This window comes from Lycium barbarum, chromosome 6, assembly GCF_019175385.1.
Source record: "Lycium barbarum isolate Lr01 chromosome 6, ASM1917538v2, whole genome shotgun sequence".
NCBI classification, from domain to species: domain Eukaryota; kingdom Viridiplantae; phylum Streptophyta; class Magnoliopsida; order Solanales; family Solanaceae; genus Lycium; species Lycium barbarum.
The window spans coordinates 45,858,929-45,876,423 of record NC_083342.1 but is presented as its reverse complement, the minus strand read 5'-3'; the positions used below and the strand labels follow the sequence as shown (position 1 = coordinate 45,876,423).

General features: G+C 38.9%; 1 protein-coding gene across 10 annotated transcripts; it reads left to right on the top strand.

Moving 5' to 3' along the window:
• Window positions 1–1,208: 1,208 nt before the first annotated feature.
• On the top strand, window positions 1,209–17,294 carry LOC132643883 (uncharacterized). Of its 10 annotated transcripts, none has more exons than XM_060360405.1 (3): window positions 1,224–1,640; window positions 5,278–9,286; window positions 16,306–17,294. In XM_060360405.1, the coding sequence occupies exons 2-3, from the start codon at window positions 9,145–9,147 to the stop codon at window positions 17,052–17,054; spliced, it is 891 nt and encodes a 296-aa protein (XP_060216388.1). In that variant the 5' UTR covers window positions 1,224–1,640; window positions 5,278–9,144; the 3' UTR covers window positions 17,055–17,294. The 10 variants fall into 10 exon arrangements, with proteins under 10 accessions (XP_060216386.1, XP_060216388.1, XP_060216387.1 ...); XM_060360404.1 differs by having other exon boundaries at window positions 16,303–17,294; XM_060360403.1 differs by lacking the exon at window positions 16,306–17,294 and having other exon boundaries at window positions 1,209–1,640; window positions 5,278–9,134.
• Window positions 17,295–17,495: the final 201 nt, after the last annotated feature.

Here is a 17,495-nt window from a genome sequence, read left to right as displayed (position 1 = left end):
TACACAAAAGAAAACGTATTGATGATTTTTCACAGCTTTACTGATTCTGTAGAGTTTCTACTCTTGGCTGCGGTTCCCCGTTCTATATTCCATGCCTTACATACTCGGTACATTTTCCGTACTGACCCCCTTTCTTCGGGGGCTGCGTTTCATGCCCGCAAGTACAGACGCTTATAGAGGTGATCCGCTAGCCTAGGGTATACATTCTGCTGTTTGAAGTGCTCCTTTGATCCGGAGCCCACACTTTCGGTACAGATCTTTCTGTTGTACATATTTTTGTATTGGTGACTATTTTGGGTACGGCGGGGCCCTGTCCCGTTCTGTTGTTTGTATAGAGGCCTGTAGACATGTATGTGGGTCATGGGTCGTGTTTGTTCAGTGATGTCTATTTGGTTTGTGTCCGGTTATCTCCTACACTACGTAACTTGATCAATTTATATGTTATGATATAAGTAACGACTTAAATGATATGTATATGAATTGGTATGCATGGGATTCATAATATGTAAACGCAAGTGTAATTTGGTTAGTAAGTATGTACGAGTTTCCATATCGGACGCTAGTCGCGGCCTACGGGGTTGGGTCGTGACAACGAGCCGCCGTATGCTCCCCAGAGCCACCAAAATCCTGAAGACTAACTGAATTTTGCGAATTGGAGTCAAACCCAAAACCCTCGACCTCCTCAGGAGTGGATTGAAATTGAGGAGAGAGAAAGCTTCCAAAAGTGATCTTAGGTAGTCGGTAACTAGAGCCATCGGTCGGCGTAGCCAATTTTGCTGTTAGCAGTGGGAGCCATGTTTTCCGTTCTCTAGGCGTACGTTAGCAAACCGTGCTTATCGTGCACTGAGAGAGAAAACATTCCCTTATTGATACCAAAAGTGATCATTCCAAGATTGATTTTTTATAATAAAAGTTAACAAAAATATTTTATGTTTTTCTCATGAACGCGCTAGTAACTCTCTAGAAAACGCATAACAACTAGAAGCAATGACATAAAAAGCTCTTACTCCTTCCGTTCCAAAAAGATTGTTCTCTTTTGACTTGATACAAAATTTAAGAAATAAAGGAAGACTTTTAAAATGTGTGATCTAAATTAAGTTTTAGATATTTGTGTGACTGTAAATCATTTCATAAAGTTAAATTATTTTTAAATATAGAAAATAATAATTGTTTTGGGACAAATAAAAAAGGAGAGGAATATTATTTGGACGGACGGAGTATCACTTTTCAGCGGAACACCAACACCAAATTTTCAGCATAGTAACAATAATATAAGTAGTACACAATAGCAACATCAACGAAAACACAAAACAAAAACAACAAAAGCGAAAGCAGCAGCAAAATTTTAGTTTAGATTCATCAATTGGGTCGAAAAATCGAAAAAGCCTACCCTTGATAATGGAATCTCGAGTTCACAGCATACTTTGAACGGAATTTAAAGCAAGGAAAGAACGGTAAAATTTAGGAGTTGGGAGTAATTTTGATTTTCAAAAATATCAAGTGAAAATCTAATCAGTTTCTATTTACCCCTTTTTAACTTTTTAATTCTGACACCCAAATTTTTCCTATTTGTAATTTGACCCTTATATAATTCCCCTGGCTCCAATCACTGTGACACTCAACGCCAACTTCTTGTTAAGGTCAGTCCCATTAAATCTCTTTCTTCTTTTTCAACATGGCTGTCACTTTTTGCTAATCTTTAATTTCTTGATATGCTGTTTTTAGCTGACAATTGTAGTCTTTTCTTTTTTGAATAATGGGTTATGGGTGAATGGATTTATCCACATTGAACTTAGACCACATCTCCTAAATGATTGTTATTATCTTTGATTTCTTGATTTGCTGTTTTTAGCTGAAATACTATTAAAGATATTGATAATTCATGTGAAGGCCAAAGGTATTACATTTCTAAGCTAAAGTTTTTAAGCCCACTGTGAAAGCCAAAGATTGGTTAGGATTTAGGAATATAGCAATAGGGAATCTTGGGGTGCGGCCCTTCTCCGGACCCTGCTAATGTGGGATGCTTTGTGCATCGGGTTGCCCTTTTACCAATAGGGGTATCTTGCCTTCAATTCCAAATGCAAGATGAAGGAGACTTGGGGAGATTTTCTTCATAGGTCCTAGGGATTGTCATTCTACCTATAGTGCAAAAAAGGAAAGAGAGTTTCTTGGGAGAGGAAGTACTTAATAGCATAAAAATGTTTTGGTCAGAAACGGAACTGATGGAAGCAAGAATATAATTTTGTGAAAATGTTTCTATATTCTTGGTCCAATCTAAACAATTCTGTCTTGAATCTTCATTATTGGTGTATGGTACCTAAGTTTAGATTCTTCTAGGGGAAATTGAAAGTACTGAAGGAAAAAATATAGCTGCTACAAATGTCATGAGTGAAGAAACAATAGATGGGTTTACGTCTTAAGGCATTGACCGCAAGGAGATGTGATAGAGTGAGGAGTATGAAGAGCTACTAAGAAAAGAGTGGCATAAAAGTTACCAAGAGCAAAAGACGGAAAATCATGGAAGAGTATAAGAGTAAAAAGAAAGAAGCTAAGGAGGCGATTAGCTAAGTTTGGATAAAGCCTTAGATGACTTATACCAGCAGTAAGGGATGTAAGAAGGCGAGAAAGAAATGTATAAGCTAACCAAGTTAAGTATATTAAAGAGGATTTCAACAAGTTTTGACTGGAAAAAATAAGATCGAACAGAGGTGAAAATGCGATTATGAGCAATTGTTCAATACAACTCATGAGAATAACTTTACAAATATTCATACATCCAGTACAAATAGAAACCTTAAACGAACTCGTGGAATCAGATCGAGTGAAGTTGATGATGCCATGAATGAGATGTATAAAAACATGTCATTGAGATGGAATCTATAGTGAGGTTCGGAAGTTCCTTCTAAAGATTGGAATAGTATAATTAACCAAGTTTTTCAATGTTATATTATGGCGTGCGAAGATGCTAAATAAATCGAGAGCGAGAGTTGATTCCGATAGATAAAACAGAGGAGATATTTAAAATTGTTGCAAGCCATGGTGGTATTGAACTTACATCGCGTACAACACAACTATTGGAAAGAGTGATACAACATTGACTTAGCAGCATTATAAGGGTAGAGAACCAGCTTGGTTTGCCTGGTAGATTAATTAAAGTGGTTATATTTTTACAAAGTAGGTTGATGGAAATCACTAGGAAAAGGAAGAAGGATCTCCATGCGTATTCACAGACTTCGAAAAGGTACATGATTGAGTACCAAGAGAAGTATTACTGGGTAATTGAGAAGAAATGCATCCATATCAAGTATATAAACGACATAAATGATATATATATGAAGGAACCATCACAAGTGTGAGAACGGTTGGAAGAGATACAATGTAGTTCTCACAACTGTAGCCTGTAGGTTACACCAGGAATAAGTCTTGAATCTAACATGTTTACCTGAGGAAGAGAATCAGTAGTGTACATAATGACGTTCTAATTTTTACGTAATTGAAGAAAGTAGCGGAGTAGTCAACTAAAACATTCAAATTATGAAAAAGGTACTCTACAAAGTAAAGGTTTTAGGATAAGTAGAAGACAAAGCACATCATATCAGCGGACTAGCCATCCATTTTTTCTTCTTTTGGAAGTTATAGTGAACATTATTTCAATTGTCAAAAGAAAATTATGTCAAGACTAAGAAAAGAGTAAGCATCTTAACTAAACCATTCCATCTGCTGAAGGTAGATTCTGATTCATTTTAAGAACAAGAGGCTTCATTTGACAAGTGGCACCAGGTGCTACTATCTATTCCGGTCTGGTGCAATGCTTGGTGAATTGGAAATCTGATCATAAGTTTGTATTGAAAATTTATGAAGGGCTTTCTTCTGCTAGTCACAGCCTCTATGGGTAGATTTTCCTTTCTTTAAGACACCCATAGTAGTATTTGGGTAAAGTATTGAGAGAAAAAGCCCAAAAATATCCCTTGTCTTTGGGGTTAGACTTAAAATGGCCCCTTATGTATAACCTAGAGCTCTAATAATCCCTTAAGTTTGCATCAACGAAACACTTTTGGTATTTTCTAACAGAATGTGTAGTATTAATGGAAGTTGGTCACGACTATTTATTCCAGCAGAAACCACCAACAAGAAGAACTGATAAGGATTTTGACTTCAATAATGCGAGATAAGGTCCTAACAAGAAAACAATTTGGCTACTTCTTTATTGGTAAATACTTACCCGTTGATATGATATCGAAGGGCATGACTCAACAACGACCCCTTCACTAGAAGCCAAGCTAGGGAACTCCCAAGTGTTGCAAGGGATGTTCGTGAAAAGAGACGCCTTGGAGACCCTTTAAGAACACCAAACAAAGATACAAATTGGGTTAGTGAAAATTTGTGGTTAGGTGGGTTCAATTTCTATTGGGTCTTGTTCTCCTACCAAAAGGGAGCTTACATCTGAAATTTGGTGGAAATTGGAGTTGATTTGGCCCTAGCCATAAATTTGGCTGTTCATCAATGTTCTTACTGGTTTGTTGAAGAAGAAGAAAAAAAGGGAAGGTTTAATCCAAAGTTTCAAGGGAAAAGTATGAAAAGTTGTTTTTGGATCCAAAAGAAGCAAAACTAGGTTTGAGTGGGGCCCAAGTACAATTCCCAATTCAGATTTAGAAGCCCAAGGTACAAAGGACAGATCCAAGGACGAAATCACTGAAGAGATTTTACGGAGTAAAGTACGGACCGTAAAATCATTTACGGCCCGTAAAAGTGGCGTAAAATTCAGGTTCAATTTTCCAACTCTTTGAACTATTCTATGGTCACTCAGAACTTTAACGGACCGTAAAATCAAGCACTCAGACCGTAAAACAAAAGTATGGACCGTATTTTATTATACGAACCGTAAAAATTGGGCGTCGATTCACGGATTGAAAATTCGATTTCTTCTTTTCTTAAACTTTAATTCTTTGACACTCCTAACTAATTAACAACTAGTAATCGATCTTACTTGTTTGTTAACTAGTTTTTGAGTCCGATTTTATTTCGTTCTAATTTCTTCGAGCTTTGTTTGTTTTATCTCGTTGAAAGTTGTTTGGCTCTATCCTTTAGATTTTGAGTCGTCCGTCTTTCATTTAACTAAGATCTATTCCTCCACTAAGGCTTAATAACCTCTTGAATTGATTGGACGAAGGTTTATTACCAACTTTGGAAAGAACATTAGAGTGAGGTAAGGATTGAGCGCTAAACACGAGTGACGAGAGGAACTTTGCTACTAACATTGTTTGTTGAGTTTTGCAGGTACGATGTCTAATTCCGGCGAACATTTCCACGGAGGGGATGATCCAATGTCCATGGTGAATTCCATGGCTCTAATTCTAAAGGAGTTAGCGGGATTGAAGGCGGAAGTAGGTGGAATGAAGGAGCAAGTAGGTAGTTTGGAGTTTAGAGTGGGGCAAGTGGAGCATGCGAGTCGAGTGGGCACTCCCCAATCTAAAGGTGGTAACAAAACGAGTAAGAACCCGGGAACATCTCCGACTCTTAGTCCGGGATAAGTGCATACGAAGTGCCTTCCCACCCTCACCCCTTCACCTACCCAAAAGACACCACACCACCAACAGCCTACTCCCCAAGATGCCAACACCCAAGCCTATGTGAGGCGAACCAACCCCCAAACACCCCTAAGTATATCGCCAAACCCAAGATGAACCAACACCCCAAAGAACCCCACAAAACTTACCTCAATTACCACAACAACTCCCACAAGACCCGTACCAACACCAATTCCAAAACCCTCTTTATGATGAAAAAGTTGAAGAGGTTGCTCAAGAGAGATGGTGGGATAAACCACGATATGAAGGGTGACATGGCTTTATTTCTAATCGGGGAAGAGGTAGGCAAGGGGGCTATGAGAGGCCCTAAGGATATGAGGAGCGGGGTAGATGGCAAGGTCGAGAAGATCGGGGTAGGTGGCAAGCATATGAGGATCGGGGTGATCATAAGAGGAATTTGAATACCATGAAAGTGAGTCTTCCAACATCCAAGTGAAGTAGTGATCCGGAAGAATTCCTCTAGTGGAAGCTCCAAAGTGAGAATCTTTCTCACTAACAACATTTCGGATGCTTTAAAGGCAAAGTATGCCCTCACCCAATTTGAGGGGTACGCATCCACTTGGTGGGAGTCCAAGAAGCGGGAAAGAGCTCAACAACATATCTATGATGTTCCTACTTGGCAAGGGTTGCTTAAGCTCATGGAAGCAAGGTATGTGACACCCAACTACTACCAAGGAGTTATAAAGAAGGTGTACATGCTAAGACAAGGTAGTAAAAGTGTAGAAGAGTACTTCGATGAGTCCACGATCGAAGAACACTTGAACTACACCGTGATAAGATTTGTAGCCAATTTGAACCATGAAATCTCCAAACCAATGAGGCTATAAACTTACAGAAGTTTAGAGGAAGCTTTTCATGATGCTTCGAAGGTTGCAGCGGATTTGAAAGAAGACAAGTCGTACAAGGCAAAGGTTGCTTCATCTTCTACCTAGAGTAAAAATAAAGACAAGTGGAAATCTTTATCTACATGGGAAAAGCCCAAGACCACCACTCAAACTCCTCAACACAAAGTCGACTACAAGACTAAGATAGACGGCAAGACAAACGGAGGTAACAATGATAAAACTATTTTTTCCTCGTCCTTCTACCATCCAATGCTTCAAATGCCAAGGTAGAGGACATATTGCAAGTGAGTGTCCTAATAGGAGGTCAATTGTGGCCTTGTATGATGGGTACCATACCGATGAGGAAGAAGAGGGTAGAGTTGATAGTGATGATGAGGAAGAAAAGAGTGAGCATGAGGGAGATTCTGAGGGTAATGATGAGGAGAGGATGGACGAAAGGGTAGACTTTGCTTGTGTAGTACGATGAGCCACGGATGCAATTGTGAGGGAAGAGCTTGATCAAAGAGAGAATCGATTTCATGGTAGATGCAAAATAGGAGATAGGTGTGTTCCTTCATTATTGATGGTGGGAGTTGCACCAATGCGGTGAGCCGAACCTTAGTGGAACAAATGAAGTTTACTACAAGGAAGCATCCTAGTCCTTACAAGCTCCAATGGTTCAATGAATGCGGTGAATTGAGGGTGACCAAGCAAACCGTTATTAAGTTTAGCGTTGGTAAAATTCATGATGAGATGTTATGTGATGTTGTGCCAATGAACGCTTGTCATTTGTTGCTTGGGAGGCCTTAGCAATTTGATATGGATGCTCAACATAGTGGAAGATCCAACAAATACTCGTTTGTGTTGGGAGGTCGAAAATATACCCTTGCACCATTAACCCACTATCAAGTTAGCGAAGATTATTGAATCATGAAGGAACTCTAAGAGAGAGTTCAAAGGGAGGAAATGGAGAAGCATGAAAAGGAGGCTTTACTTACCTAAGGAGAGAAAGTGTTGACACTTAAGAATTCCAAAATGTGCATGGTTGCCAAGCCAAGCAATTGTTTGAAAGCGGTTGATGAGAGGCACTTCATGGTGTGTCTTGTCAACAAAGATCTTTTATTGCATAATAACAAAGATACTAGCACTTTTCCTAGTATCATGACTTCTCTTTTGTAGGATTATGATGAGTTATTTCCGGAAGAAATGTCCAAGGGTTTGCCTCCATTGAGGGGAATCGAGCACCAAATTGATTTTATGCCCGGTTCTCAAATTCCAAACAAGCCGGCCTATAGGAGCAATCCGGAGCAAACTAAAGAGTTGCAAAGGCAAGTTGAGGAGCTCCTTAGAAAGGGTCTTGTCAAAGAAAGTCTTAGTCCATGTGCCGTTTTGGTGATTCTAGTTCCAAAGAAAGATGCACTTGGATGATGCGCATTGATTGTAAAGCCGTCAACAAAATAACGGTAAAGTATCGACATCCTATTCCTAGACTTGATGACATGTTGGATGAGCTTTGTGGCTCAAGTGTGTTTTCTAAAGTTGATCTTAGAAGTGGCTATCACCAGATTCGAATGAACCCCGATGATGAGTGGAAAACAGCCTTCAAGACCAAGTTTGGTCTCTATGAGTGGCTTGTTATGCCCTTCGGCCTAACTAATGCACCTACCACCTTCATGCGGTTGATGAACAATGTTTTAAAATCCTTTATCAATAAATTTGTCGTGGTCTACTTTGTTGACATCCTTGTATATAGCAAATCTATTGAAGAACATGTGGGCCACTTGAGGCAAGTATTTGATGTCTTGTTGCGTAAAAGGTTGTTTGCTAATCTTAAGAAGTGTTCCTATTGCATTGATAAAGTGGTATCTTGGGTTTTGTTGTTGAGTGTGAATGGTGTGGAGGTTGATGAAGAAAAGGTGGAATTGATTAGAACTTGGCCTACCTCTAAAAATGCAACCGATGTGAGGAGTTTTCATGGGTTAGCAAGTTTCTATCGGCGACTTGTGAAAGGGTTTAGTACCATTGCATTCCCCTTAACCGAGCTAATTAAAAAGGATGTTCCTTATGTTTGGGGTGATGCACAAGAGAAAGCACTCCAAGAGTTGAAGTCTATGTTGAGTTCTTCTCCTTTGTTACAATTACCTAATTTTGAGAAGGCCTATGAAATTGAATGCGATGCCTCGGGAGTTGGTATAGGTGGAGTATTGATGCAAGAGGGCAAACCATTGGTGTTCTTTAGTGAAAAGCTAAAAGGGGCGTCGTTGAACTGCTCGACTTATGACAAGGAGTTGTATGTGCTTGTGAGAGTGTTGGCTCATTGGCAACACTACTTATGGCACAAAGAGTTCGTGATTAGATCGGACTATGAATCCTTGAAGCACTTGAAGAGTCAATCGAAGCTAAACAAGAGGCATGCAAAGTGGGTGGAGTTCATAGAAACATTCCCTTATGTGATCAATTACAAGCGAGGCAAGGAGAATGTAGTAGCAGGTGCTCTTTCTAGAAGATTAGTATTGCTCAACACCATGGCTTCTAGAATGATGGGATTTGAGAGTCTCAAAGGGTTTTATGCCCAAGATCCCGACTTCAAAGACATTTGTGAGGAGTTGACTCAAGGGAAGAGGGTTGACCCGTTCCAATTAGTTGATGGGTTCTTGTTCAAGGATTGTAGAGTGTTTGTTCCTATGAGCTCATAGAGAGAGCTATTTGTCAAAGAAGCTCATAATGGTGGAATGATGGGACACTTTGATGTGTCCCAGACGCTTGACATCCTCATGGAGCAATTCTATTGGCCCAAAATGAAACATGATGTGGAGAAGCTTTGCGGACAATGCTTGGAATGCAAGCAATCAAAATCGAAGACTCGTCCTCAAGGTTTGTACACTCCCCTTCCCACTCCTAATGGTCCTTGGATAGACATTTCTATGGATTTTGTTTTGGGTCTTCCAAGAACTAAAAGGGGACATGGTAGCATTTTTGTCGTGGTAGATCGATTTTCAAAGATGTCTCATTTTATACCATGCCATAAATGTGACGATGCATCTCATGTAGCATCTTTGTTTGTCATGCATGTGCTTAAATTGCACGGAGTACCTCGCACTACTGTTCGTGATAGGGACTCCAAATTTCTTTGTCATTTTTGGAAGAGTCTATGGGGTACACTTAGTACCAAGCTTTTGTTCTCTACTTCTTGTCACCCTCAAACGGATGGGCAAACCTAGGTAGTGAATAGGACTTTTGGGAGCCTGGTGTATGATTAGAGGAAAACCAACTTCTTGGGAGGACCATTTACCTTTGATTGAATTTGCTTATAATCGGTCCCTCATTCCTCTGTTGGCATGACCCCATTTGAAGTTTGTTATGGTTTTAACCCCTTGGTTCCCTTAACCTTAACCCCCTTGTCTAGTGATGTTGTTGTTAGCCTAGATGGAAAGCAAAGGGCGGCTAAGATGATGAAGATTCATGCTAAGGTGAAGGAAAACATGGAGAAAATCAACACTGAAGTGGCGAAAAGACAAAACCATGGGAGGAGGAAAGTGGATTTCCAACCCGATGATTAGGTGTGGGTCCATTTTCGCAAAGAGAGATTCCCTCAAATGAGGAAGGGAAGGTTGTGCCCAAGAGGAGATGGACCCTTCAAAGTCCTTGAGAAAATCAACGACAATGCCTACAAGATCGACTTACCAAGTGAGTATAATGTTTACAATGTTTTCAATGTAAGTGATCTATCTTCTTGTGTTGTAGGTAATTCTTTAGATTAGAGGAAGAATCTTTTCCAAGAAGGGGAGGATGATATGATATCGAAGGGCATGATTCAACGACGACCTTCACTAGAAGCCAAGCTAGGGAACTCCAAGCGTTGCAAGGGATGTTCGTGAAAAAAGAGGCCTTGGAGACCCTTGAAGAGCACCAAACAAAGATATCCAACATTTGGATGCGTGACCAAGACGAAGGAAGTAATGAGGAAATTACGGTCCGTAAAACCGTTGACGGGCCGTAAAAGGTGGTCGTAATTCAAGCAGAAGAATTGCAGTCTCTGTTACCGATTTACGGGCAAAAGTCTGCCTTAAGGTAGAGGTTTGCCTTAAAGCAGAATTTGCCTTAAGGCAGAGGTTGCCTTAATGCAGAATAAGGCAAATTTTTTTAATTTTTTTTTTAACTTTGCAAGGCAAATGTTAGGCCTTCAGGTGGCCTAACTCTTGCTCGAAATAGGCCTAATTTATAAATACATAAATATCATATTAAAATGAAAACCTTATTGAGGTTCAATTTCACTCCACATAGTGGTCAAATTTTGACATAATTGCCAAAATTCCTTTGATTAATTGGTGAATAAACTGTTACTTCTAAGAGCGTGCATAAAAAAAATAAAACTAAAGATCTACAGCATAGAACATCATCATGGAATGGCTATATAGGTAAAAAGAATATATCAAGCTTAAAAGGAGAAAATGTATCTAAAAGTAATCTTCAATGATCATAGATAGGTTTGGTAATTAAGATCACTTCTTAAATAACGCAATGTTCCCCTATAATTATTAGTATCAAAATAGTAGTAAAGTGAAATTAAAATAGTAGTAAAGTGAAATTAACTATTATTCACTAGCAACGAGTACCTTGCACAATAAACGGTTTTTAAATTACTATTTCAATTGTTTTTTCATATATGAGCACTGTGACAAAGAAATTGGTTTATAGTAAAACATTTTCTACTATTTTCTAAAATCATCTTCATAGCTAGAGTTGTAAGGGTGAAAGGGTCGGGGGGGGGGGGGGGGGGGGGGGGGTGGGGAGCAATGCATTTGGTGTAGAATTCCGGTTAGAAAAAGCTATTGGGTCGGGTCCACCCATACGAGGTACTAATTAGTTTTATAGCTCATTAGTATTAACCTATAAATATGTCATTATGGGTGTAAGAAAAATAATAAGTCCTCCTTATGTTTGGAAAACAAGTGATGGCAAGGGTTAGCTATCCAAAAGAGCTCTCATCATCTTTTAGGGATTCTTAGGCAGAAAAAGAATTCATCCGATTCGTGAAGATTCTCGACGATGAGTGACGCAAGTCGTAGTTGTGGCAAAAGTGCTTCCGCGCCGTAGGTCTTCCTAACAAGTATTTTCGATTAAATAGGACATTTCCGAAACACCTTCTAGAAACAAAGTTTCCAAAACTGCTTCCAAAACTAAGCCTAAACCACATCAAAACACAATGTAACAAGTGAATACAAAAATGGTGTGATATATTCTTTTCTAATGGTAGAGTGTATAATGATAAATAAAGTAAATATTGCAGGTGGGCCTATGATTAAAAGTGTGAGAGAGTTGGGCTAGATTTTTTGGGAATTGATCAGGAGATATGAGAAATGGACAGTTCTTGGAATTATTCCATTCACATGTCGACATATCCTTCTAGTCAATTACTCTATTATGGTATCATAAGATTATACGCTAGATATATTCCTGACTTAGCTTATGCTATCCAAGTATATAGTACCACTTCAGACACTTGCCTTGTTGCATTAGCCACCTGCTGGCCTGGGGTTATGCTAAGAACCACAAGCAAAAAAATTGTTGTCAATTGATCAACTTTCCCTTTCTTGGTTTTATATGATTTTTCCCTTGTTCACGTGAGTCTTCTTAAGCTAGCTTCTCGAGAACACCTTTCAATGGTCCCCATTGAAAAAGACACTATTAAAAAATCCTTAATAGCTTCTCGAGAACGCCTTTCAAAATATTTAGATTCCTCTAGGGGAATTGGAAGTATTGAAGGAAAAAATCTAGCTGCTACAAATGTCATGAGTGAAGAAACAACAGTTGGGTTTTGCGTCTTAAGGCATTGACCGCAAGAATATGTGGTAGAGTGAGGAGTATGTAGAGCTACTAAGAAAAGAGTGGCGTAAAAGTTACCAAGAGCAAAAGACGGAAAATCATGGAAGAGTAAAAAGAAAGAAGCTAAGGAGGCGATTAGCGAAGTTGGATAAAGCCTTAGATGACTTATACCAGCAGTAAGGGATGTAAGAAGGCGAGAAAGAAATGTATAAGCTAACCAAGTTAAGTATGTTAAAGAGGATTTCAACAAGTTTTGACCGGAAAAATAAGATCGAAGAAAGGTGAAAATGCGATTACGAGCAATTGTTCAGTACAACTCATGAGAATAACTTTACAAATATTCATACATTTGGTACAAATAGAAACCTTAAACGAACTCGTGGAATCAGATCGAGTGAAGTTGATGATAGCATGAATGAGATGTATAAAAAAACATGTAGCGAGAGTTGATTCCGATAGATAAAACAGAGGAGATATTTAAAATTGTTGCAAGCCATGGTGATATTGAACTTACATCGGGTACAACACAACTATTGGAAAGAGTGATACAACATTGACTTAGCGGCATTATAAGGGTAGAGAACTAGCTTGGATTGCCTGGTAGATTAATTAAAGTGGTTATATTTTTACAAACTAGGTTGATGGATATCACTAGGAAAAGGAAGAAGGATCTCCATGTGTATTCACAGACTTTGAAAAGGTACATGTTAGAGTACCAAGAGAAGTCTTGCTGGGTAAAAACAGGGCAGCCCGGTGCACTAAGCTCCCGCAATGCGCGGGGTCCGAGGAAGGGCCGGACCACAATTGAGAAGAAATGCATCCATATCAAGTATGTAAACAACATAAATGATATATATGAAGGAACCATCACAAGTGTGAGAACTGTTGGAAGAGATACAATGTAGTTCTCACAACTGTAGCCTGTAGGTTACACCAGGAATAAGTCTTGAATCTGACATGTTTACCTGAGGATGAGAATCAGTAGTGTACATAATGACGTTCTAATTTTTACATAATTGAAGAAATTAGCGGAGTAGTCAACTAAAACATTCGAATTATGAAAAAGGTACTCTACAAAGTAAAGGTTTTAGGATAAGTAGAAGACAAAGCACATCTTATCAACGGACTAGCCATCCATTTTTTCTTCTTTTGGAAGCTACAGTGAACATTATTTTAATTGTCAAAAGAAAATTATGCCAAGACTAAGAAAAGAGTAAGCACCTTAACTAAACCATTCCATCTGCTGAAGGTAAATTCTGATTCATTTTAAGAGCAAGAGGCTTCATTTGACAAGTCGCACCAGGTGCTACTATCTATTCCGGTCTGGTGCAATGCTTGGTGAATTGGAAATCTGATCATAAGTGTTGTATTGAATATTTATGAGGGCTTTCTTCTGCTATTCATGGCCTCTATGGGTAGATTTTCTTGTCTTTAAGACACCCATAGTAGTATTTGGGTAAAGTATTGAGAGAAAAAGCCCAAAAATATCCCTTGTCTTTGGGGTTAGACTTAAACCCCTTATATATAACCTAGAGCTCTAATAATCCCTTTAGTTTGCATCAACGGAACACTTTTGGTATTTTCTAATAGAGTGTAGTATTAACGGAAGTCGGTCACGACTGTTTATTCTGGCAGAAACCACCAACAAGAAGAACTGATAAGGATTTTGACTTCAATAATGTTAGATAAGTTCCTAACAGGAAAACAATTTGGCCACTTCTTTATTGGTAATAACTTTCCCGCTGATATGATATCGAAGGGCATGACTCAACAACGACCCTTCACTAGAAGCCAAGCTAGGGAACTGCAAGCGTTGCAAGGGATGTTCGTGAAAAAAGAGGCCTTGGAGACCGGTGAAGAACACCAAACAAAGATATACAACATTTGGATGATTTCCTGGATGCGTGAAGAAGACGAAGGAAGTAATGAGGAAATTACGGTCCGTAAAACCGTTGATGGACCGTAAAATCGTTGACGGACCATAAAAGGTGGTCGCAATTCAAGCAGAATAATTGCAGTCTCTGTTACCGATTTACGGTACATTATACGGACCGTAAAACATTTGACGGCCCGTAAATGTGACCGTAAAACAGCATATGGGAATTGCCAGTTCTACGACTCGAAGTACGAACAATATAAATATTTACGATCTGTAAAAGAGCCATGACGGGACAAATTTTCCAATTAAGGCTATCTTTGCAAGGTCACTTTTGGGCCTAGTTTGTAATAATTCCCCAACACTATATATAGTACCTTGAGGGTTAGAATAGTTAGATTTTGATGAATTGAGAATTAATATTATTCAATATAGTTTGTTTGGCTTACTAGCCCTAGTTTGAGAGTTAGGCTGTAGAGTGTGATTTCATTGTTGCTAATGAAAACCTTGTCCTTGAAATTGATGAAGAGTTGTTCACTTGTGGATATCAATTGAATGTCTCTTGCCTTGATTTCAATTAGTATAGGTTCAAATTGTTAGAATAGGTTAGGAGGATTTGGGTTCTCATATCCGTGTTTGCCTAATAATTCTCTTCTAATTTGGATCTTGCTTCTATCTTCTCTTCTCATCCCCAATTTCTTCTATCTTTAATTCCGCACTTTCCTTGTGTTTGTGATTCTTAGAGTTTCCCCTTTAGGAACCCTATCACCCGCAGTCGGTGTTTATTAAATGCTAAAAGTCTCTGTATAAACACATGTCATATATTTATTGGCTTGGTGTAAACACAGCATGCAGGTAGTGGCGGATGCAATGTTAAAGTGTCGGGTTCATCTGCTCAATACTTTCGACTCGAAGCATAAATTTATGTCTAAAATGACTAAATTGCAACAAATAGTAGATCTGAACCCATAAGTTTTAAAATACAATGAGTTTGAACCCCTAAAGATTAAATTCAGGATCCGCCTCTGGGTGCGGTAAGTTTTTACCTTCTTTATCCATTGCCACATTGTGCAAAGCTGTGATGCATCTCATTCAACCACATTCACTCTGTTTCTTTTGTTCCTTCCTTTAGTAGCTTGCCTTCCTGGTTCAACCCCCTCTAGTCCATCAATATTATGTAGCTTCCTACTTTGGGAGTTTCTCAATAACGATGTGAAGCTTCTAAACCATCTTAAATGCTAATGAATGCCATCATTCTTACAAAGGATTTCATTATTCTATAATCAAAAAGGGATGAATCAATTCTGTGTGTTTGGCTGTAGCATATATAGGTCTGTTGTATTTCTGGAGATGGGTTTCGACGGATAATGTGTTTTAAATTAAGATCCTATGATTCAGAGTAGTAAGGCATAAAAAGGAAGGCAAAAGAAGTATTGCTGCAGATATGATTTTTATGGTGGCTGTCATCTATGCTATTTCAGTATTTCTACATCAATCATCGTTGTGATGCTGTCTTCTTCCAAACTTCAAGCCGATGTATGAAATGATCCTTGATTTACGAAAACCTAAAGTCTTTAACTATAGTTTCCACTTTCTAGTCCGACCGCAAATGAAGGATTTAATAAAGTAGTAAAATCCCTTCAATAAATTCCTTTGGTTCTTTTGGTATTTTCTATACTGTCTAGTGTGGAAAGGTTCAATGGAAGGATAATTAACTTCATTAGACAGCACTCTTAGAAATGTGAGGGGAAAGTCCTTTACATTATGCCCAGGTGTCCAGCATCAGGGAATCATCCTACTACCCATGCATAATTGTTATTTTTTAGTTTGATATAAACATCCTTTTAGTAAACCACGGCCCATAGAGATTCTTAACCTAGAGGCACTTTGAAGCTTGTGCTTCAGAATATAGTTACAATGTGTTCTTTTGGTCTGTTGGAAATGTAGTTCAGGTCCTACGCTTATTTGATTTGTGCTAGTTCTCTTAGACAGCCTTGTGTTGCAGATCTTAAGTAATTTCTTTTGGTTTGGCTTTTCTCTTCTCTACCTCCCATTTCGTTGACGGGGTGGGAAAGGGGGATTGTATTTTGGATTAGCGTCTTTGACATACTTCTGGCTCTCCATACTTTTCTATTTGGTACTAGTCCATATATGCTCATCTCAGTATCCAGAATTGTTTTTTGTTCAGCAGGTCAGCAACTAATGGCAAGGACAAAATCGGTACCTGTTCCTAAAACTAAGAAAGGTAGTACGGGTGCCTCACAGGTAAACCAGCTGGATGAAGATAGTTGGATAATAGTCAAGAAGCAGAAAGTTACAATTTTGGTCCCACCCCTACCTGCACCTAAGCAGTCCGTGGTGCATAATGCTGGAGAAAGCTTGCTACATGTACCCACAATTAAACCTATTGATACTCAACCAAATCAAGTTGAGATGCATACTGAAGCACACGTAGTTTGTGAAAGGGAGGTGCCAAAGTCCTTGGCACCTGAACTTGCTCTACCAACAGTTGTCAAAGTAGTTCCACAGACAATTTCTCAGTTCCCAAGACCATTGAGGCAAAGTGAGAGGGAGCGTTTAGAAAGTCGACCAATGCCTAGTTTCAGAACTAATAGAACCACTGGTGTTTGCTCCACCTCTAAGATTACCAAGCTATCAATTATCACTGCTGATAGGGGTGCGATGATAAATAAAAGAATAAGAGCAATTAATCTTGAGCGCAAGCTTGAAAGTGCTGGAGGCTTGAGACGTTGGCTGGTTTCTAGGGGATTTGATCATTTTGTCAAAATCTTTCAGACCAAGAGCATCAATAAGTATCAGTTGGCTAATCTGACCATGGAAAAGCTCAAGGAGATGGGTTCACATGCTGTTGGTCCTCGGAGAAAACTGATACATGCTATTGACTGCCTTTGTCATCCATGCTGTTTAGACCATCCGTGATCTTACGAGATGAGATGCTACTACACACTGATGAGGCATGTGTAACAAGAGTTGTAAATATGCTGTAAAATTTTCAGATATTTGATTTGGTGCCACTTGCCTGTAGTAGTATAACAGAATGCAATTGAACCACCTAACAGAAAAATCAACCCCCCCTCTTCTAAGAAAAAAAAATGAATGTTGTTACGTCTGAAAGGACTCCATGTCTATCAATTCACATTTGATGGTTATTTTGGCAAACTGGTCAAAATTTGGATAATGAAGTACCTCCATAAGGACTTCATCTCAACATCAAATTGCATTTGATAGCTATTTTACTTGAACATTCTTATTGACTCCTTCGGATTGCAGATAAAAAGCAGAAAGAGAGCCCGAAGTCTTGCCCTCAATGTGGCAAGCCCGTGAATCCTGATCAGGTTTGTAAGGATTATTCGCGACAGC